Here is a 23,869-nt window from a genome sequence, read left to right as displayed (position 1 = left end):
TCTGTTAGTTAACCAATTCTCTATCCATTACCCGTAACACCGTGCACCTTTATCTTAAGCAGCAGCCTTTGGTGAGGCACCTTGTCAAGCGGGGTGCATTTAAAAAATACTTTGAAGCCACAATTTGAACCATAAATAAATCATAACCGTTTTTCTACATTCGATGACTGCAAAATTATGTTCAGTGATTTGTTCCTCACCTGATCTTACAAAAGTCTTCTCCCTGTCTGCTAAAAGCAAAAAATTGCAAAATGGTGCATACGAAGGACGAGAATTTTATTTCGGTCATTTGGAATATTTTGTAGCATTCTAACTGTGAAATATTACCAATTTGGGTGAAAGATGATAAACGGTGAAGTTTATGTTTATAGCTCAGAAACAGATCTACACTAATGTTTAAACTCCACCCAAGCCACCTCCCACCGTATCTAATCCGAATTGCTTCCTTTTTATTGTACAGGTATTCCAGGCAACACACCATTCTCTCACTCATGGTGGTAACCTGCCTCTTATTTATTAGATGAATATTTGTTACTGCTTCGTGACTTTCATTCTTCACTGCAGTTTATAATGTAGTTCATTGAATAAATCAGGCAGAATGTAAGCACTTAACATATATGCTAAGGGGTGTGAAAACAAGGAATATGTGCAGTGTAATGAAAGTATAATACTGAGAATGCTGGAAATACTCAGCAGTCCTGGCAGCATCTATGGGGAGAGAAAGAGTTAATGTTTCGAGTCAAGTATGACTCTTCAGAACCCTGGAGCAGAGTCATATTTGACTCGAACATTAACTCTGTTGCTAGACCTCCTGAATATTAAGGGGATTGAGGGGTCCTTTTCAGGATGACAGCCGGTGACTAGTGGTGTGCCTCAGGGGTCAGTGCTGGGACCACAACTTTTCACAATATATATTAACGATTTGGAAGAAGGAACTGAAGGCACTGTTGCTAAGTTTACAGATGATACAAATATATGTAGAGGGGCAGGTAGTATTGAGGAAGCAGGGGGGCTGCAGAGGGACTTGAACAGGCTAGGAAAATGGGCAAAGAAGTGGCAACTGGAGTACAATGTGGAAAAATGTGAGGTTATGCACTTTGGAAGGAGGATTGGAGGCATAGACTATTTTCTGAATGGAAAAATGCTTAGGAAATCAGAAGCACAAAGGGACTTGGGAGTCCTTGTTCAAAATTCTTTTCAGATTAACGTGCAGGTTCATTCAGCAGTTAGGAAGACAAAGGCAATGTTAGCATTCATGTTGTGAGGACTAGAATACAAGAGCAGGGATGTATTTCTGAGGCTGTATAAGGCTCTGGTCAGACCCCATTTGGATTTTTGTGAGCAGTTTTGGTTCCCTTACCTAAGGAAGGATGTGCTGGCCTGGAAAGGGTCCAGAGGAGGTTCACAAGAATGACCCCTGGAATGTTGAGCTTGTCGTATGAGGAACGGTTGAGGACTCTGGGTCTGTGCTCATTGGAGTTTAGAAGGATGAGGGGCGATGTTATTGAAACTTACCGGATACTGCAAGGCCTGGATAGAGTGGATGTGGAGAGGTTGTTTCCATCATTAGGAAAAGCTAGAACCAGAGGGCACAACATCAGACTGAAGGGACGATTCTTTAAAACAGAGATGAGGCAGAATTTCTTCAGCTAGAGAGTGGTGAATCTGTGGAACTGTTTGCTGCAGAAGGCTGTGGAGGCCAAGTCATTGAATGTCTTTAAAACAGAGATAGATAGGTTCTTTATTAATAAGGGGACCATGGGTTATGGGGAAAAGGCAGGAGAATGGGGATAAGAAAAATATCAGCCACGATTGAAAGGCGGAGTGGACTCGATGGGCCGAGTGGCCTAATTCTGCTCCTATGTTTTATGGTCTAATATCTAAAGTCTAAATCAACTGCGTGCGTGAAATGTATGATATATTTGTCGGCTTCATTCCCAAAGGGATAAGGTTGTTATGAATTTGACAACTACATCGTTGTAATTTACCAATAATTTGTACAATTTTAGAATTCTAGGAGCTCTTAATCAAGTTTGTGGCTGCGCAAAAATTCATAAAATATTTTTATATCATTTCTGGTGAATATCTGAATTACTTTTCCAATCATAAAGCCAGTAAACTTTAACAAACCTTTTAATTAAACATTAAATTATGTTTCAACAGCAATGACTTGTATTTATTGTAATAAGATGTCACACAGCTTTTCAAAAGAGCATTATCAAATAAAATATGACCAAGCCACATGGGAAATATCGGGGCATGTGATCAAAAATTTCGCCAAAGAGGTAGGGTTGAAGGAGCGTCCTAAAGGAGGAAAGCAAAGTGGGAAGGTGTAGGGCGGGAATTCCAGAGCTTTTGGTCCAAGTAGCTGAAGGCACAGCCACAAATGGTGGAGCATTTGTAATCGGGGATGCCCAAGAGGACAGATTTAGAGCTGCGGATATATCTCAGAGGGTTGTGGCGCTGAGGAAAATAGAGTTAGAGAGAGCAAGACCATAGAGCTAGGTCAGCAGTCGGCTCCGTGAAAAGGACTTGATGCAGGAAGGATACAGGTATTAGATTTTGGATGACCTCAAATTTACAGAGGATAGAATGAGGGAGGTCAGTGAGGAGTACATTGCAGTATGCAACTAAAGGGAACAATTGCTTGGTTGAGCGTTTCAGCAGTAGTTGAACTATGGCAGGGTGGTGTCGTGCTACGTTAAAGATGGGCACAGGCAATCTTAGTGATTGTATGGGTATCTCAGTAGCTCATCATGGGGTCAAATATGACATCAAGGGTGAAAAGTGTTTGGTTCAGCCTCAGGCATTTGTCAGGGAGAGGGGTGGATTCGGTGACTGGGGTGGGATGGAGTCACTGACTGGGGGTGGGGGGGGAGATGGAGTTGGTGACTGGGGGCGGGGGGGAGATGGAGTCGGTGACTGGGAGTGGGGGGAGATGGAGTCGGTGACTGGGAGTGGGGGGAGATGGAGTCGGTGACTGGGAGTGGGGGGAGATGGAGTCGGTGACTGGGAGTGGGGGGAGATGGAGTCGGTGACTGGGAGTGGGGGGAGATGGAGTCGGTGACTGGGAGTGGGGGGAGATGGAGTCGGTGACTGGGAGTGGGGGGAGATGGAGTCGGTGACTGGGAGTGGGGGAGATGGAGTCCGTGACTGGGAGCGGGGGGAGATGGAGTCCGTGACTGGGAGCGGGGGGAGATGGAGTCCGTGACTGGGAGCGGGGGGAGTTGGAGTCCGTGACTGGGAGCGGGGGGAGATGGAGTCCGTGACTGGGAGCGGGGGAGATGGAGTCCGTGACTGGGAGCGGGGGGAGATGGAGTCCGTGACTGGGAGCGGGGGGAGATGGAGTCCGTGACTGGGAGCGGGGGGAGATGGAGTCCGTGACTGGGAGCGGGGGGAGATGGAGTCCGTGACTGGGAGCGGGGGAGATGGAGTCCCGTGACTGGGAGCGGGGGGAGATGGAGTCCGTGACTGGGAGCGGGGGGAGATGGAGTCCGTGACTGGGAGCGGGGGGAGATGGAGTCCGTGACTGGGAGCGGGGGGAGATGGAGTCCGTGACTGGGAGCGGGGGGAGATGGAGTCCGTGACTGGGAGCGGGGGGAGATGGAGTCCGTGACTGGGAGCGGGGGGAGATGGAGTCCGTGACTGGGAGCGGGGGAGATGGAGTCCGTGACTGGGAGCGGGGGGAGATGGAGTCCGTGACTGGGAGCGGGGGGAGATGGAGTCCGTGACTGGAGCGGGGGGAGATGGAGTCCGTGACTGGGAGCGGGGGGAGATGGAGTCCGTGACTGGGAGCGGGGGGAGATGGAGTCCGTGACTGGGAGCGGGGAGATGGAGTCCATGACTGGGAGCGGGGGGAGATGGAGTCCGTGACTGGGGAGCGGGGGGAGATGGAGTCCGTGACTGAGAGCGGGGGGAGATGGAGTCCGTGACTGGGGGGGGGGGCAAGAGATGGCGTTGGTGACGCGGGGCGGGAGATGGCATCGGTGACTGGGGCGGGGCGGGAGATGGAGTCGGTGACTGGGGGCGGGGGGGGGGGGGGGGGGGGGCGGTGGAGTCGGTGGCTGGGGGCGGGGCGGGAGATGGAGTCGGTGACTGGGGGCGGGGGGGGGGAGATGGTGTTGGTGACTGGGGGCGGGGGGGAGATGGAGTCGGTGACTGGGGCGGGGCGGGAGATGGAGTCGGTGACTGGGGGCGGGGCGGGAGATGGAGTCGGTGACTGGGGGCGGGGCGGGAGATGGAGTCGGTGACTGGGGGCGGGGGGGAGATGGAGTCGGTGGGTGGGGGGGGGATGGAGTCGGTGACTGGGGGGCGGGGGGGGATGGAGTCGGTGACTGGGGGGTGGGGGGGGATGGAGTCGGTGACTGGGGGCGGGGGGGGGAGATGGAGTCGGTGGCTGGGGATTGGGGGGCGGGGGGGGGATGGAGTCGGTGACTGGGGGGGGGGGGGGGATGGAGTCGGTGACTGGGGGGCGGGGGGGGATGGAGTCGGTGACTGGGGGGCGGGGGGGGATGGAGTCGGTGACTGGGGGGCCGGGGGGGAAGATGGAGTCGGTGACTGGGGGGCGGGGGGGGGGATGGAGTCGGTGACTGGGGGGGCGGGGGGGGGGGATGGAGTCGGTGACGGGGGGCGGGGGGGATGGAGTCGGTGACTGGGGGGCGGGGGGTGGGGGATGGAGTCGGTGACTGGGGGGCGGGGGGGGGGGATGGAGTCGGTGACTGGGGGGCGGGGGGGGGAGATGGAGTCGGTGACTGGGGGGCGGGGGGGGGGGATGGAGTCGGTGACTGGGGGGCGGGGGGGGGGGGATGGAGTCGGTGACTGGGGGGCGGGGGGGGGGGGATGGAGTCGGTGACTGGGGGGCGGGGGGGGGAGATGGAGTCGGTGACTGGGGGGCGGGGGGGGGGGGATGGAGTCGGTGACTGGGGGGCGGGGGGGGGAGATGGAGTCGGTGACTGGGGTTGAATTTTAAATTTTTTGGCAGAATGATGCAGTGGGCAGGAAAAATTACATTGACTCCAACAGTGGTTTTATCCGTATTTTTCAGCTTATAGTGGAAAAGAAAATGAAGTGGCAAGGGAGGGTCCTCCACCAACTTAGCTTTTTAAAGCTCTTTAAAAGAAGGCACCCCGATGGAATAAAGTCAAAACTGAAGACACTCGCTGCCACTCCGGCACCACAGCCCACTCCGGCGCACAGCCCACTCCGGCACCACAGCCCACTCCGGCACCACAGCCCACTCCGGCGCACAGCCCACTCCGGCACCGCAGCCCACTCCGGCACCGCAGCCCACTCCGGCACCGCAGCCCACTCCGGCACCGCAGCCCACTCCGGCACCGCAGCCCACTCCGGCACCGCAGCCCACTCCGGCACCGCAGCCCACTCCGGCACCGCAGAAGCCAATCCCGTTATTGTCTGTTTATTATGATGGGGTTCCCAACATTGAACATTGGGATTACTGTTGCATTCCTAGTGGGGGTGCATATTCAATCATGCCATGCCTTTACATTGGCATGAGAAGTGATTTGGGCCTCCCACAGGACTTTCCACACCCGTTGTCAATCCCGCCATGATAGAAATCAGAGCAGAAAATTCCCCCAAGACACACCGTCCCCCCCGCCGCAAGACAAACCGCACCACCCCCCCCCCCCCCCCCGAGACAAACTGGTGTAATGTATGTAAAGCACAGTACATTCTGATTCCCAAAATGTAAACGTGCTTGAATGTTTATTTGCGTCAGAGGAAAATGGTGACTTGAACTGCGCTCAATGATGTTCATTGAATCTTCCAACAGTGCATGGATGGCCGCCCACTGTCCACCGGAGACCGAAGAGCTTTACAGAAACTACAGGAGAAGTTGCGGACACTTAAAAGACGAGACAGACACCTAGAAACAGCTGAGAGGAGTTGCTGGTTGAAGTTTTGCTGTGCTCTACGACCCTTTAAGGTGCTTCTATTGGCTCTGGCATATATACGTCTTATAGATTCTTATTGAAGACATTTTTGTGCATACTTAGCTCTTAAAGACAAATTCTGAAAACAGGCAGAATATATATTTAGTTAACCTTGAATATGGTTCACAATATTTGTAGATGTTAAAGGCTATATATCAGTTTAATTTTGAATGTTGAGGATTTGAAAGTACTCTTCAACATGTCATGTTTTTAGGGATGGCTCTGCTTCAGAGAAAAGTCCAGGTTTTAGTTTCTCAGATGCTGTTTGCACTTGGGACAGAGAGTGCAGTGTCTCTTGTTTTCCCCTTTCTGAAATTGGAAGTTCTGTTGTCGGTGAGTTGTTAGGACTAGGAGGGGCGAAGATAGTCTCTCGCTCTCTCTCTCTGTCTGCCTGCCTGCTTCTCTCTCTCTCACTCCCCCGCCACGGCCCCCTCGCCCGTCGCCTACCCCACCCTGGTCGCCTCCCTCCCCCCCCGCCCTGGTCGCTTCCCTCCCCTCGCCGCCTGGCCCTCGCCCTCCCATCCCCTTCCCTTCCCCTCTCATCCCCTTCCCTTCCCTTCCCCTCTCATCCCCTCGGCCCTTCCCCCCTCGGCCCTTCCCCTCTTGGCACCAGTACCCCCCCCCCCCCCCCCCCCCCAATGCTCTCGGCCCCCTGCCCTCTCTGCCCCCCCCCTCATCCCCGCCCCTATCGCCCTCCCAACCACCCTGGTTGCCTCCCACCCCTTGTCGCCGCTGCCTGGCCCCCGCCCCTCGCCCTCTCGTCCCCTTCCGTTCCCCTCTCATCCCCTTCCCTTCCCCCCGCGGCACTTCCCCCCCCCCTCGGCACTCCTCCCCCCCTCAGCCCTTCCCCGCTCAACACCACCCCCCCCCCCCCCCCCCCCCCACCAGCCCTCTCGGCCACCCCCCCCCCAGCCCTCTCGCCCCCCCCCCCCCCCCCCCCCCCATCCACTCGCCCCCCCCCCCCCCCCCCCCCCATCCACTCGCCCCCCCCCCCCCCGTCCACTCGCGCCCCCCGCCCTCTTGGCCTCTCGCCTCTACGTGCATGCAAAGTTCATTATTTGCATTGACTGCACTTAGAATGTTATCATTCCATTATCGTAACTGAAAGGAGCATTGTTAATATCAGCGCCCCATGCTGAAGGAACAAGGAAAGGATTATTTACAAAGTTCATTTCAAATGATGACTAAGTCAGAAAGATAATTTAATAAATATGTGAAAACTGGCTCGTGTTGAAATGAAATAACATAGCTTCCGGTTATAATTTGGTCTGTAAAAGTGTTGACAGACAAAATTGTCTTGTCGGCTAATTAGTTGTGCTCTAATAATATTATTTATGTAAGAACGTACGAATTTGGAGCAGGAGTAGATCACTAGTCCCTTGTGTCTGCTCTGCCATTCAGTAAGGTCATGGCTGATCTGATTGTAACTTCAACTCTACATTCCTGCCTTACCCCGGTAACCTTTCACCTCCTTGTTAATCAAGGATCTATCTAGCTCTGCTTTAAAAATATTCAAAGACTCTATTTCTGTTGCGTTTTGAGGGAGAGAATTCCAGAGACTCATTACTGTCTGAGGGAAAAAGATTTTCCTCACTTTGTCTTAATTAACCGACCCTTACTCTTCTGAACTCTCGTGAATATTAGCCCAATCTGTCCAACATTTCCTCAGAAGACAACCTGCTCATTCCTGGTATTAATTTGGTAAACCTTCTCTGAACTGCTTCTAATGCATTTATATATTTCCTTAAATAAGGAGACCAATACTGTACACAATCCAGATATGGTCTTACAAGTGCCCTGTACAACTGAAGTATAAACATTCTACTTTAATCATCAATTCCCCTCGCAATAAATGATAACATTCTATTAGCTTTCCTAATTATTTCCTGTACCTGTATATGAGTGTTTTGTAGTTCATGCATTAACATACCCAGATCCCTCAGCACCTCCGGACTTTCTGACTGACTCTTACCATTTAGATAACGTGTTTCTTCTTTATCCCTGCTGCCAAAATGGACAACTTCACATTTGTTTACGTTATAATGCATTTGCCAGATCTTTGCCCACTAACTTAACCTATCTATTTCTTTCATAGCCCTCTTACCTTCTCTTCACAATTTACTTTCCTATCTATCTTTGTATCATGAGCAAATTTAGCAACGATGCCTTCATTCCCTTCATCCAAATCATTTATATAAATTGTAGAAGGTTGAGGCCCCAACACTGATCCCTGCAGCACACCAGTTTTCACATCCAGCCAACTAGAAAAAGACCCATTTATGCCATCTCTTGTTTCCTATTAGCTGGTCAATCTTCAATCATGCCAATATGTTACTTCCTTACACCAGAAACTTCTATTTTTTTTCGATATCCTTTGATGTGGCACCTTCCCTTTCTGGAAATCCAAGTACAATACATCCACCAGTTCCCCGTTATTCACAGCACATGTGACTCACAGAATCCCTACAATGCAGAAGGAGGCCATTCGACTGATCGCGTCTGCACCGACCACAATCCCACCCAGGCACTATTCCCGTAACCCGACATATTTACCCTGCTAATCCCCCGACACTAGGGTTGATTTAGAATGGCCAATCAACCTAACCCGCACATCTTTGGACTGTGGGAGGAAACCAATGCAAGTACAGGGAGAAAATGCAAACTCCACACAGACAGTGACCTGAGGCCAGAATTGAACCCGGGTACCTGTGCTGTGAGGTAGCAGTGATAACCACTGTGCCACCATGCCACTCCAAAAAATTTCTGCAGCTCCCCGCCGGGGAATTGAACCCCAGTCTCCCACGTGACAGGTGGGGATACTAACCACTATACAAGGAAGCGCGTTAAAAAGTTTTTGCAGTTCCCCGTCGGGAATTGAACCTCGGTCTCCCACGTGATAGGCGGGGATGTTCCTTCAAAGAACTCCAATGAATTAGTAAAATATAATTTCCCTTTCACAAAACCATGTTGACTCTATCTGATTGCCTTGAATTTACCAAGTGCCTGCCATAACATCTTTAAAATTGGCTTCTAACATTCTCCCGATAACAGACTAACTAGCCTGTGGTTTCCTGCTTCCTGTCTCCCTCCCTTTTTGAATAAAGGACTCATATTTGCTCTCTTCCAATCTAATTAAACCTTCCCCATATGTAGGAATTTTGAAAAATTAAAACCAATGCATCAACCAACTCATTAGTCACTTCGTAAACTTTAGGGTGAAGTTTATCGAGACCCAGGGATTTGTCAACCCACAGACCCAACAATTTGCCCAATACCACTCCCTCGGTGAATGTAATTTTCTTGATATCCCTTCCATTTCCTGATTTACGGCTATTTCTGGGATGTGACTTATGTCCTCTATAGTGAAGTTGATCAAAATACCTGTTTCATTCATCCGCCGTAGGACCATCACTCACTTTAATTCTTTTATTCAATTATCTATAGAAACTCTATTTTTCTTTAAATTACTCGCTATCTTTCTCTCATATTCTAGTTTTGTTTAGTCAGGTTTTTTGTCATTCTTTGATGTTCTTTATATTCTTTGCAATCTTTTGACCTGCTACTTGTCTTTGCGTGAGTATATGCTTCCTCTTTATGTCTGATACTGTTTTTAACTTTTTTCATTAACTGCAGAAGACAGGCACTTGCCTTGGAATTTTCCTTTCTCGTTGCAATGTGTCTATTCTGTACATTTTGAATATTCCTTTAAATGTTTGCCACTGCACTTCCATTTATCTGCTCTTGCTCCCGACTTGCAAGCAAAAACCGAAGTGGGACAATCCGTTAAAGAAATCGTGCAATGTTGGTCTGAGGAATCGGATGATCTCCTACGGGACTGCTTTGAGTCAGTGGACTGGTTAATATTTAAAGACTCAGCGACCAACCTGAACGAGTACGCCACTACGGTAACTGACTTCATTAGTGAGTGAAGACTGTGCCAAAAAGCAAATCCATGTGTTTCCCAAACAAAAACCATGGATGAACAGAGATATCACATCCACTGCTTTCTGAAGTCCAGGTCTGAGGCATTCAAGTCAGGCGACCCTGACCTATATAAGAAATCCAGATATAATCTATGGAGATCCATCAAAGATGCCAAGAGTCAGTACTGGACCAAGCTAAACTCCCAGGCGAGCCACATGGACTCCCACCGTCTGTGGCAAGGTCTGCAAGACATAACAGGTTACAAGATGAAGGCATGTAGAATCGCCGGCACCAATGCACGTCCCCGATGAGCTCAATGTATTCTATTCCCATTTTGAGCAAGAGATCAGTGAGCACTTGCCTTCCATCCCAGAAGCCTCGGATGAATCTGTATCCGAGGTCACCGTCGCAGAACTTAGATCAACCTTCTTGAAAGTCAACCCATGGAAAGCGGCTGGCCTGGATGGGGTACCTGGACGAGCGCTCAGATCCTGCGTGGACCAGCTGGCGGGGGTATTCGTGGTCATCTTTAACCTCTCTTTACACCAATCTGAGGTCCGTATCTGCTTCAAGAAGACGAACATCATCCCAGTACCAAAGAAAACCAGGCAGCGTGCCTTAATGACTATTGTCCGATGGCTCTGACATCCATCGTTATGAAGTGCTTCGAAAGGTTAGTCATGGCATGAATCAATTCCAGCCTCCTGGACCACCTGGATCCACCACAGTTTGCCTATCGCTGCAACAGGTCCACAGCAGACGCCATCTCTCTGGTCCTACACTCAACCCTGGAACACCTAGATAACAAAGGCACCTCATAGAAATCATAGAATCCTTACAGTGCAGAAGGAGGCCATTTGGCCCATCGAGTCTGCCCCGACCATAATCCCACCCAGGCCCTGGTCCCGTAACTCCTCATATTTACCCTACTAATCCCCCTGACACAGTTAATTTAGCATGGCCAATCAACCTAACCTGCACATCTTTGGACTGCGGGAAGAAACCAGAGCACCCAGAGGAAACCCACGCAGACACGGGGCGAATGTGCAAACTCCACACAGACAGTGACCCGAGGCCGGAATTGAACCAGGGTCCCTGGCGTTGTGAGGCAGCAGTACTAACCACTGTGCCACCGTGCCGCACCTATGTCAGACTCCTATTTACCACAGTGGTTAGCACTGCTGCTTCACAGCTCCAGGGACCGCGGTTCGATTCCTGGCTTGGGTCACTGTTTGTGTGGAGTTTGCACATTCTCCTCGTATCTGCGTGGGTTTCCTCCGGGTGCTCCGGTTTCCTCCCACAGTCCAAAGATGTGCGGGATAGGTTGATTGGCCATGCTAAAAAATTGTCCTTAGTGTCCTGGGATGCGTAGGTTAGAGGGATTAGTAGGTAAATATGTAAGGATATGGGGATAGGGCCTGGGTGGGATTGTGGTTGGTGCCGACTCGATGGGCTGAATGGCCTCTTTCTGTGCTGTAGGGTTTCTAAGATTCTAAGATATTGATTACAGCTCAACCTTCAACACCATTATTCCTACAAAACCCATCTCCAAACTATGTGATTGCAGACATGAGGAGAATGTGCAAACTCCACACAGTGACCTGAGCCGGGAATCGAACCCAGGTCTCCTGCAACTCGGCTCCCTCTGCAACTGGATCCTAGGCTTCCTAACCCACAGATCGCAATCAGTAAGGATAGGCAACAACATCTCCACATTCATCCTCAACACCGGAGCCCCATAAGGCTATGTCCTCAGCCCCTTACTATACTCTTTATACACCTATGACTGTGGCCAAATGTCCCTCCAACTCGAATTTCAAGTTTGCTGATGACACCACCATAGTGGGTTGGGTCTCAACTAATGATGAGACGGGGTGCAGGAAAGAGATAGAGAATGTGGTGGATTGGTGCGACGACCATGATCAATGTCTCAATGTCAGCAAAACGACGGAGATAGTGATCGACTTCAGGAAGCATGGTGGAGGACATGCCCCTGTCTACACCGACAGGGATGAAGTGGAAATGGTCAAGCGCTTCAAGTTTCTAGATGTCCAAATCACCAACAACCTGTCCTGGTCCCTCCAAACCGACGCTATAATTAAAAAAGCCCACCAACGCCTCTATTTTCTCAGGAGGCTAAGGAAATCTGGCTTTTCTGCTACGACTCTCATTGACTTTTACAGATGCACCATAGAAAGCATTCTTTCTGGATGTATCACAGCTTGGTATGGCTCCTGCTCTGTCCAAGATCGCAAGAAACTACAAAGAATCGTAAACAAAGCCCAGTCCATCACTCAAACCAGCCTCCCTCCCATTGACTCTGTCTACACTTCCTGCTGCCTTGGAAAAGCAGCCAGCATAATCAAGGACCCCACACACCGTGGGCACACTCTCTTCCACCTTCTTCTGTTGGGAACAAAAATCTGAGGTCATGTGCCAACTGACACAAGAACAGCTTCTCCCTTGCTGCCATCAGACTTTTTGAATGGACCTACTTCGTATTAAGTTGATCTTTCTCTACACCCTAGCTATGACTGTAACACTGCATTCTGCACCCTCTCCTTTCCTCCTCTATGTACGGTTTGCTCTGTCTGTATCGCGCGCAGGAAACGGTACTTTTCACTCTATACTATACCAATACATGTGACAATAAATCCAATCAAATTAAACACATTTACCACTTCTCTTCAACTAGTTCACTTTAGCTAGCTCCACTTTCATGCCCTCTAAGTTGCCCTTATTTAAGTTTAAAATGCTAGTCTTGGGCACACTCTTCTCTGCCTTAAACTGAATGTAAAATTCAATCATATTATGATTACTGCTACCTTGAGGAGCCTTCACTGAGGTTATCAATTAATCCCAAATTATTCCACAATCCTAGGTCCACTTTAGCCGGTTAACTCTCGAAAATGCTGTTTTAAGAAACCATCTCAAAAACCTTCTGTGAACCCCTTCTCTACGCTACCTTCGCCAATCTGTTTTTTCCAATCTATATGTTGATTAAAATCCCCCGTGATTATTGTAGTACCTTTTGACAAGCTCCCATTATCCCTTCTTTTATACTCAGTCCGACTGTGTAGTTACAATTAGGGGGCCTCGCCACCACTCCCATAAGTGATTCTTGCCTTTATCATTTCTCATCTCAATCCACACTGCTTCTGCATCCTGGTTTCTTAAACTTGGGTCATCCTCTAATGTGTTGATATGATCATTTGTTAACAGAGCCATACCTCCTCCTTTTCTTATCTTCTTGTCCTTCCTTTCAGTTTGCAAATGGCTCAGGGAATGATTACCTTTGAGGTTCTGTTTCTTACTTTGGTGCCAACTCCTCATACTGACTATGCAGAACCTCCTTCCATGTTCTGCCTATTTGGGGCATTGGTACCTACATGGACTATGACCACTGGATCCTCCCCCTCCCACTGCCCTGAGCAGATATCCTGAACCCTGGCACCTGAAGACAATATAGCCATCTGGACTCTCACTCCTTACTACAGAGAACGGCACGGTAGCACAGTGGTTAGCACTGCTGCTTCACAGCTCCAGGGTCCCGGGTTCGATTCCCGGCTCGGTTCACTGTCTGTGTGGAGTTTGCACATTCTCCTCGTGTCTGTGTGGGTTTCCTCCGGGTGCTCCGGTTTCCTCCCACAAAGTCCAAAGATGTGTGGGTTAGGTTGATTGGCCAGGTTAAAAATTGCCCCTTAGAGTCCTGAGATGCGTAGGTTAGAGGGATTAGCGGGTGAATATGTGGGGGTAGGGCCTGGGTGGGATTGTGGTCGGTGCAGACTCGATGGGCCGAATGGCCTCCTTCTGCACTGTAGGGTTTCTATAATTCTATGATTCTAACAGTGTCAATGCTCCTCATTATACTATCCGCTACTACCACTAAATACATATGTGCTCCACCCCACTCAATAGACCACTCTGCCAGGCTTCCTGTACCATGCTGAAGCCTTGGCTCATCAACTTTCCCGCCATCCTTAATGTGTTTTAAATACTTAATTAAATTATTTATGTATTTATGGCGATGTTAATTTATTTACCACCAAATTGTGTACAGCTTAAAACTTTGGGGATAGAATTTACCCACTTACCAGATTCTCACCAATAGCTAGCTGTTTTCCCTGTAGTAGAGTTAGAACCAATCGTAAAGGCTGCAAAAGGTAGGAAAAGCAAAGGGAAACAAACTCGTCCCCCTGCCCTCACCCAACAAAGCCCCCACTTGTCAAACTCCAAGCTTACACTCAGCCTCTTTGCTTCACTCCGCATTTTGATGTTGACTGTAAGTTAATACTATTCACCGTTTATTGTTCAATATTTTTAATGCAAAAATAACTATATACCTTGGTTATAATCTGCGAGCTTTTCCTCCATCTTTAGTAACCATCTTGTTTCAGTTAGCGCACATACTAGTAGTGGTAAAATGGACAGCTTTGTTTTGTTAAGAATTGACCTTCATTACAGCAGCGTTGGTTTCCTTGTAGCTGCATAATCACTTCTGGGATCTAGAAACATACTTGGAATCCTTCCATTCTGATAAACAGTCCAATCTACATATTGTCTTTCACACCAAAACAATTCTCACTTAGTTGTGGCTGTAGATTCTACTGAATTAAATTATTGCTGATGGGAGCAACTGATATTCAACCACGTTTGTATAAGGTCATGGTTGCTTGTATCTTTATGATTTAAGAATAAAGAGCTATGAGGATTTAACACTCAAAATGCTGCTGCAAGATTATCCACATGGACACTAAATATCTTTACTGTATAAATACTTCAGGTTTTGCTTTCCAAAGTAGATATCTAACTTAATTTCAAAAATAACTACTGCCAAACGTGAATGGCTTCAAGTCACTTCAATATTGAATGGAATAGAAAGTATTTTAAACTTAAACAAAATGTGAGTTCTAATTATTTAAACTCAAGATGGATCAATTTGCGGCCAAAAATTAGTTGTGGGCAAGTATTATAAGGTTTCTGACATCACAGATGCTGTATAGATTAACTGTCAAAACCAAAACTGAAGATCAAAATGCAAACCAGAATTAGTCTAGTTACTTAGGCTTCATTGGTGTGATGTAGTAGTATGGGAAAGAGAACTGCCAAGTTGTTCCCCTCATTACTTGGAAGTCCATATCACAAGGTTTAGCCTTGTTCCTTTCCTCTATCTTCATAGGCATGTATATCTTTTACAAAAATAGGACACCCAAAATTACATACTGCATTCGCAGTATAGAAACATAGAAGATAGGAGTAGGAGGAGGCCATTTGGCCCTTCGAGCCTGCTCCGCCATTCATTAAAATCATGGCTGATCATCCAACTCAATAGCCTAATCCTGCTTTTTCCCCATAACCTTTGATCCCATTTGCCCCAAGTGCTACATCCAGCCATCTCTTGAATGCATTCAATGTTTTGGCATCAACTACTTCCTTTGGTAATGAATTTTACAGGCTCACCACTCTTTGGGTGAAGAAATGTCTCATCACCTCCACTCTAAATCGTCTACCCTGAACCCTCGGACTGTGACCCCTGGTTCTGGACTCCCCCACCATCGGGAACATCCTCCCTGCATCTATCCTGTCGAAACCTGTTAGAATTTTATAAATCTCTGAGATCCCCCCTCATTCATCTGAACTCCACTGAAAACAATCCTGTCAATCTCTCCTCATTCATCAGTTCCGCCATTCCCGGAATCAGCCTGGTAAACCTTTGCTGCGCTCCCTTGAGAGCAAGAACATCCATCCTCAGAAAAGGAGACCAAAATTGCACACAATACTCTAGGTGTGGCCTCATCAAGGCCCTGTACAGTTGCAACAACACATCCCTGCTCCTGTACTCAAAACCTCTCGCAATGAAGGCCATTAGTATTCTGTGTATCACTATAATAGCTTGTTTTAATTTATAATTAATTGGTTTACAGATTCCTCCCATTTTAAAAGGCTTTCGGAGCAGATTTATATTGACTGAACTCTGGTCAGTGACACCCCAACCCCTTAAACGAGGTTTGAATATTGCTGAGAAAAGAGACATGCTGTCATGGCTTTTCATCTTGCACTTATCAGGACAGATGCAGTAATGCCCAGGTCCCTGGCGCTGTGAGGCAGCAGTGCTAACCATGTGCCACCGTGTACTGAGTTTTGCAGGCATGAGCTGGTTGAGTACTGTTCGTACTCTGCCTTTTGAGAATAGCCAAAGGGACATGCTGTCTAATATGATCTGCTCATTATCATTGGGACAGATAGTCTATGTACCTGGAATTGCACTAGCACTGAAATTCATATTTGCATTATTCATTTGTGTGGTAGGCAGAACTTATTAATGGCTTGGTGGCAACAACCTGCTTATGGAAAATACCACACATGTCGCTACTTCATAGTAGCAGCGTGAAATGGCTGGCTTCACCTATTGCTCAAATTATTGTGATACCTTAAATGTATGGTCTTGTGTTTAATTGTATTTAAGTATGATATGTTGTCCATTTGCTTGGTTCAGAATCTCTGCTGTGCCAAAATTTGGTATTATAAACTTTTATGTGTCACAATCAAAGCTGTCAAACGTAACTATGTATTGAACACTAAAGCACAATTGTTCAGTTACAAATTATGGTCAACTACGAAGTTCAGTTTTGTATTCATTAAACAATTATGCTTTACAGCAGAGTTCTTCAGCTTTTCTCATCTATCTGCTAACTTTGTTGCATTTTGATTTTCTGCAGCTGCAGTCATACGCTTATGTTGTGGATGGAATATAATGGGTGTGAATTTAAGAATTTTTTTAATTTGCAGATTGCTCTGGGGATATTTTTCATATTGGTGGCCCTTTTGTTCATTGTCGCCCTCTTTCTGTCAAAGTAAGTTTATCTCAATTATTTCATTATACCCATCAGCTTCTCTCAGAAAAGAAACAAAACAAAATTAATTTGTCATGTTGCTACACATTGATAGATGGGCTTTTCCGTCTACAACAACCTAAAAATGTTTGAACTTTACGATGAATTGAGCTTTGTTTATTATATACTGAGTTTGAAGGACATGTGAGATTTGTGAAAATGTGGCTACTACTGATGTGAGGAAATGGTATGGAGTTAGAGAATGGTATTATTCAGCATATATTAAATGTTCAACTTCCACTGCATTTCCTTGTGTTAATGCATCAGTATTACTTATTGAGATTCATGTCTAATTCCGTTATGAGAGGTGTTATGGAGGGGGGGGGTAATTTAAACAGCATTTTTTTATTCTTTCACTCCGCACCAGAACAGAGAGATGTTTCTGATTTGTTGCCCTCTTTAGAAGCGGTGATGTATTTCTCAACCCCTCAGTTTTGATGTGATCCAATTTTCTATTAATAACCCCACAGCAAACTCAAGTTAAGGTGACCTCAAAGGGTTAGTTTGTTGCACACATTCAAAAACGCAGAGTGACAGGGAGTGTCACAATGTCACCCTCATACTTAGATAATAAAGAGAGGGATAGAGAAAAGAAGGATCTACAGTACAGAGACTACAAAGAAAAAATTAATATTCATGTGAGTTCCAGAGTCTAAAATTAAGTCCAATGCGATATTCCTTCATGGAGGTTGGCGGGCTGAAAACCGATGTCATAGAATTCATTTTTCCAGTGGTGTTGACTTCAGGGATAGGCACGCAGAAATGAATCAGTCTTGTAGGCGATGGTACTGAAATTCCTGCAGAAGCAGTGTAGATGGGACCGGATATGCAACCTGGGAATAGCTCCTTTTCTCTGAGGCTGCCAGTTAGATAATAAACAGAATCAGCTTTGCCGTTCACCAAGGCACTATTAGTGGCTCCACAAGCCAGAGGCCTATGTCACATGACTCCATCTCTCCACACTGTCTTTAACAAAGGATTTTTATTCCTCATCTGTGTCCCTGAGATTGTTAAATGTCTGAACCATAAGAATTGAAAGGAAGGTTGCGGGGCCCTTTGTCATAGCAAATGAACAGACTCCTATTGGCCAGCCTGAGTTGTGAAATTCAGACAACCTATGTTAAGTCCTCTTTGAATTTGGCCTGTGTAGCCCACAATGCCTCCCCACAGACAACAACATGTGAGTTTCCCTGATACTGCCAGGCAGCTTCTTTTGTTTGGCAGTCACAGACAACATAGGGATTCAACCATTTCCACGATCTTTGTTCAGTTGTTTAAAATTTTAGAAATAGAGATGAGGATATCCAAACATATATTTCCTGAAAATATGCAGTGAGAGACCTTAGTCCCTTGCAGAGGGCACAGAATAGATTATAAGTAGTTGTGGAGCAAGGAGGAGGAAAAGTGTGATGGGAGAAAGGTAGATGAGGTAACTGGTAAAGAAGGAGAGTGGAAGGAAGGGTCACAAAAAGTGAAGAAAAATCCATATCAGCCATTTAGATGTGAGAGTATTGAGGCATCAGAGGAGAAAGAGATCCTGTGGAGGGGAATTACACAGTAAGAAGTAAAGACTCGTATTCGAACCATTATCTTGTAAATTGAGTTTGTGTCTGTATATACCCTGTTTGTGAACACAACTCCTCACTCACCTGATGAAGGAGCGAGACTCCGAAAGCTTGTGCTACCAAATAAACCTGTCGGACTTTAACCTGGTGTTGTGAGACTCCTTACCGTGCTTACCCCAGTCCAACACCGGCATCTCCACATCGAGGGGAATTGCATCCAGTGGGGTGGCACAGGGAATAGGGGAGTTTCTGTAAAGTGTGGAAATGTAGGATAGACATAAGAACATAAGAAATAGGAGCAGGAGTAGGCCATCGAGCCCCTCAAGCCTGCTCCGCCATTCAATAAGATCATGGCTGATGTGATAGTGGGTTCAGTTCCACTTACCCGCCCGCTCCCCATAACCCTTAATTCCCTTAATGGTTAAAAATCTATCTATCTGTGACTTAAACACATTTAATGAGGTAGCCTCTACTGCTTCATTGGGCAGAGAATTCCAAAGATTCACTACCCTCTGGAAGAAGGAGTTCATCCTCAACTCTGTTCTAAATTGCTCCCCCGTATTTTGAGGCTATGCCCCCTAGTTCTTGTTTCCATTGTAAGTGGAAATAACCTCGCTGCTTCTACCCTGTCTAGCCCTTTCATTATCTTATATGTCTCTATAAGATCTCCCCTCAACCTTCTAAACTCCAGTGAGTACAGGTCCAGTCTACTCAATCTCTTCTCATAAGCTCTGGAATCATCTCTGGAATCAACCTGGTGAACCTTCTCTGTACCCCCTCCAAAGCTAATGCATCCTTTCTTAAATAAGGGGACCAAAACTGTACACAGTAGTCCAGGTGTGGCCTCACTAGTACCCCGTACAGTTGCAGCATGGCCTCCCTGCTTTTATACTCCATCCCTCTCGCGATAAAGGGCAACATTCCATTTGCCGCCTTGATCACCTGCTGCACCTGCAAACTGAGTTTTTGTGATTCATGCACAAGAACCCCCAGGTCCCTCTGCACAGTAGCATGTTGTAATTTTTCACCGTTTAAATAATACTGCAGGGATAATCTCTGAGGGGCAACAGAAGCCTGTGGGGAGGTAGATGGCAAAGGTTTTGTAGGCTGAGTGTTTTGCAGTGGAAAATGGGGAGGGGTTATTGGGTCAAAATGTGAGGACCAAGAATGAGCTAGGTTATTGAGGGTGGGCGTGATCTGAAAGTCTATCCGTGAGTGTTGGTTGACACTTGTTAATTTGTCTCCTATTTTGCACACCCTGGCATCCCTCATGTTGTCTTCAGCCTCATCTTACCCATGAGAGACCTACTTCCTGCTTTCTTGACCCTGTTTCCACAATACATCTGACAAATCAACTTCCCTTTCCATCTCAACCCCCATGTTTGTTGACTTGCTGAGTAGTTCCTTCTCTGCAGGTACTGTCACCTTCCATTTCAGAGCTGCTAGCAATGCTTCTGTCCACATAAAAACCTACCCATAGTTTCTCTGTCCTTCTGAACGATCCCATTTTCAACCTACTTTTCCTCTCCAAAGGTATTGACATACTGTCATCTCCCAAATGTGTCCTACTTTTCCATTTTTGTGCCTCTTCAATCTGTTTCTGTCCCCATAAGTCTGAAAAGGCCCACAATGAAATTCCACTGTATAACATGCTGCTTTGTTTTCCTCGAACTTGCTGCTGACTGTTTTCCGCATGACCCATTGCCTATGTTGTAAATTGAATAATTAGTTACTCATGCCTGTAGTTCGTATTGCAGGGTTACCTAATTTCCTTTGACTACAAAAAATCAATACCTTGTTTGATATTTTCTTTGTTTAGCTAGAGATATACATATATATTTTTGAGACTTCCTGTTTTATCATGCCCATTTCCTGGTTTCACAATTTAGTATGACATTGTTTAGTTCTTGATATGCTCCCTGCTTCTATAAATTTTAAAAGATGAAACACATATCTGCCAATTAAGCCTGCCGCCACCACGGCTTTATCCTTTTACAACAAAAATTATATTGGTCAGTTTTCAGACAGCACTTGATCATTTAGAAGACAGCCTAAATTCTAAAAAAGGGAAATTTAGCTACTTGTTTGGTTTATAAATAGAAATCTATATGGTAACAATTAAATGCATTGTTGATAAATCTTTCAGTTTGACTTTTATAAGTTTTTTGGAAGAAGTTCCACCATGCAGTGGCTGTTTTCAGATGCTGGGATGGCATAATTTTATACCACACTATTCTTCAGTTTGTGTATCAATCTTTGCCTGTCTATCAATCAGTAGAAATAGTAAAGGGACTATGTTTAATTACTGTAAAATAATGCAAACTTTTGGGTAACTTTTGTTGTCCCTTCGTTGAATGCTGTTTCACTAACTCATTAGCTCCTCCGAGATATACTGAGAGATCATATATTTGTGTTGTGTTTTCAAGAAAAATAAGCGAACTTTCAACCACTTGTAGATGTTTAGAGGTTAAACTCGTTTTTTTCAAATATCTTGCAGCCTCGATAAAGCACTCCATTCAATGGGTTTTGATTCTGGATTCATAATATTTGAAACTAACTTGGCAAATCCTTTGAATGAGTTGTTGCTTGTTCTACAGACAGTAAGTATGAACATATTACAAGACTGCAATGTACATTGCACAGTAAAATGCCCCCCCCGGCAATCTTGGGTTATCTCCTACAGCTTGGCTTATGTTGTTTTCCTTTCCCAGTATACTTGCTTTACATATATCCACAACATATTCCCACTTCATTCCCCTTCAGTTCCCACTGTAGTTCATTTTCATACTCCTTTTTCTTTCCTTACTATGTATGATGACCTTCTGAAAATTTGAGACCGCTTCCTTCTGTCACAGCTCCAAGTGATTGATATAAGTGTAAGATATGGTGGCCCTTTTCCAGTGTCACCCTATTAATGAGCTCTTACAACCTTAGTGCAGCTCGATTCAAAACTACATTTCACTTTCTCTCTTGTTTTGCTCATTTATGGACCACTTCAGATCACATCTCATTTCTATAGTTCCCTGGCTTGTTGATTGGCACAAAAGCGATCAATGTATCAAAAATCCTATTGAAATTAGATGTAGAATACTGACCAGGCACGGCACTGCACTAAATAAAAAGAATTTTCGAATAATTTGAATTGGGCAAGACTCTGCACAGTAAAATTCTAGAAACTGAATTAACCAAGTATTAATTGAGTAGATTCTGTAGCGGTTCCACTGAATTTCTGTGCCACCATGATCATGAAGAAAAATCTCCCTCCAATAGGTCCATGCTGACTCCTTCTGATCAACCTGTATCTATCAAACCATTTTATTACTCAGGATACTTTCTAAAATTTGGCGAACAGGAGGTACTTGGGTTTACTTTCCTACAGTTTCTCTTCCCTTATAAAAAAATTAATGTTGCTAGTTTCAAATCCTAGGCTCTACACCTGTTTCTAATTATTCTCAAAAGTATATGATTGTAAGGATATGGTGGATCTTTGCTTCCCATTATATAAATTATCTGATTTTCGTGTCTCTAATGGTTACACCTTGTATGTTAAAACAAAAAAAATCAAAGTTATAAGTCGGTCATTGATGCCTTTTACAATCCCTCCAAAAACATGGGCTGACTTATACGCTGAATATAAAAGTGAACTGCCAGTGTGGGTGGTCACCACCTTTGTCGTTCATCATATGGCACCTGTTCTGTGTGGGCATGTCTTATTCCTGTGCATCTTTGCAATATAGCTGATATTGCCTGCTTGATCTCTTGCAACCGGTTATAAGGTACCGCTAAGTAAAGCATGCATTTATGGGGTGAAATCTTGAGACTGATTACCAATGGAGTGAACATGTGGTGGCTGGAAAGGACTTGTACGCCAAGCAAAAATCTGACCTTTGGTGTGCAAAAAACTGGTGTTGTATCATACACCACGATCTATGGTATTTAAGAATGCCATCTCATCTTGATTATCAAACATAGAAACTAGAAGCAGGAGTAGGCCATTCAGCCCTTCGAGCCTGCTGCGCCATTCATTATGATGATGGCTGATCATCAAATTTCATATCCTGAGCCCCTATCCCTCCATATCCCTTAATCCCTTTAGCCCCAAGAGTTATATCTAGTTTCTTCTTGGAATCAGACAATGTTTTGGCCTCACCTACTTTCTGTGATAGTGAATTCCACACATTCACCACTCTCAGGGTGAAGAAATTTCTGCTCACCTCAGTTCAAAAAGGTTTGTCCCTTATCCTAAACTATGACCCCCTGGTTCTGGACTTGCCCACCAGCGGGAACATTCTTTCTGAATCTACCCTGCCTAAATCTGGGAGAAGTTTACAAGTTTCTATGGGCTCCCCTCTCACTCTTCTAAAATCCATTGAATATAATTTTAACTGACCTGGTGTCTCCTTGTATAACAGACCTGCCATCCCAGGAATCAGTCTGATAAACCTTCACTGTACTCACTCTATAGCAAGGATAATTTCCCTCAGATAAGGATACCAAAACTGCACACAATACTCCAGTTACGGCCTCACCAAAACCCTATACAATTACAGTAAAACATCCCTATTCCTATACTCAAATCCTCAGAAAAGTTTCAAACATTTAGTAGTTTCTGAATGGCTCATATTCATATTGTGTAAATACTTCTGGTGCTGTAGGTTTTTTTTTTAATGCCTTATTTAACTCCAGGTTGCCCGATTTTGCTTTATCTTTTTTTCACTCCTTGCATTTCTTCTGATGTATTGGTCCCTTTTGGCCATGGGTGGGGACTTAATTTGGGCTGTTCACTTTGAGATCATGAAAACCAAAGCCAATCTTCTTCAGAGAGGTGCCATTAGTTAAGTGGATGTCACTGGATAGCAATCTTTGTTTTCCCTCCTGGCATGATGAAGCTAACTGTAGAATCTCTCAGTTGAAACCAGCTCCTGTAGACCAGAAATAGTAACCACAACTTCCTTGGTTTATTCTGGATACCATTATATGAAAATTTATGCTTAGTCCACCCTCTGTTCCAGCAAAGTTGATAGTAAACAATAGGAAGTGAAATTGCCAAAATTGAATACCTCAATTGACCCATATTTGATGGCTCTGAGTTAGGATTCAGGGACAGTTAAGTTTTCTTTTTAGTTTTATTTATTAGTGTCACAAATTGGCTTACATTAACGCTGCAATGAAGCTACTATGAAAATCCCCTAGTCGCCACATTCCGGTGCCTATTCGGGTTACACTGAGGGCGAATTTAGCACGGCCAATGCTCCTAACCAGCACATCTTTTGGACTGTGGGAGGAAACCGGAGCACCCGGAGGAAACCCCCGCAGACAAGGGGAGAATGTGCAGAGTCCGCATAGACAGTGACCCAAGCCAGAAATTGAACCCAGGTCTCTGGCGCTGTGAGACAGCAACATTAGCCACTGTGCCACCATGCTGCCCAGCCTTACATGCATCTTATTTTTAAGAAGCAGCATAGATGCACAAACAAAGTCAAGTGCTCCTCTGTGCACCACTCCCACACACAACTACAGCTCACCACCTTATTGC

At 45.9% G+C, this 23,869-nt stretch overlaps 1 protein-coding gene across 2 annotated transcripts in view; it reads left to right on the top strand.

Moving 5' to 3' along the window:
* lmbrd1 (LMBR1 domain containing 1) overlaps nt 1-23,869 on the top strand; it is a 237,771-nt gene that overhangs the window by 164,528 nt on the left and 49,374 nt on the right. For both annotated transcript variants that reach the window (XM_078213300.1, XM_078213298.1), the window contains exons 9-11: nt 5,792-5,944; nt 16,665-16,729; nt 20,831-20,933. In XM_078213300.1, coding sequence (XP_078069426.1) covers nt 5,792-5,944; nt 16,665-16,729; nt 20,831-20,933 — 321 coding nt within the window. The remainder of the gene's footprint in view (nt 1-5,791; nt 5,945-16,664; nt 16,730-20,830; nt 20,934-23,869) is intronic.

The sequence above is a fragment of the Mustelus asterias genome, chromosome 5 (assembly GCF_964213995.1).
Source record: "Mustelus asterias chromosome 5, sMusAst1.hap1.1, whole genome shotgun sequence".
Taxonomy (NCBI): domain Eukaryota; kingdom Metazoa; phylum Chordata; class Chondrichthyes; order Carcharhiniformes; family Triakidae; genus Mustelus; species Mustelus asterias.
Note: the sequence above shows the minus strand (reverse complement) of the source record. Positions and strands in the feature narration are given on the sequence as shown.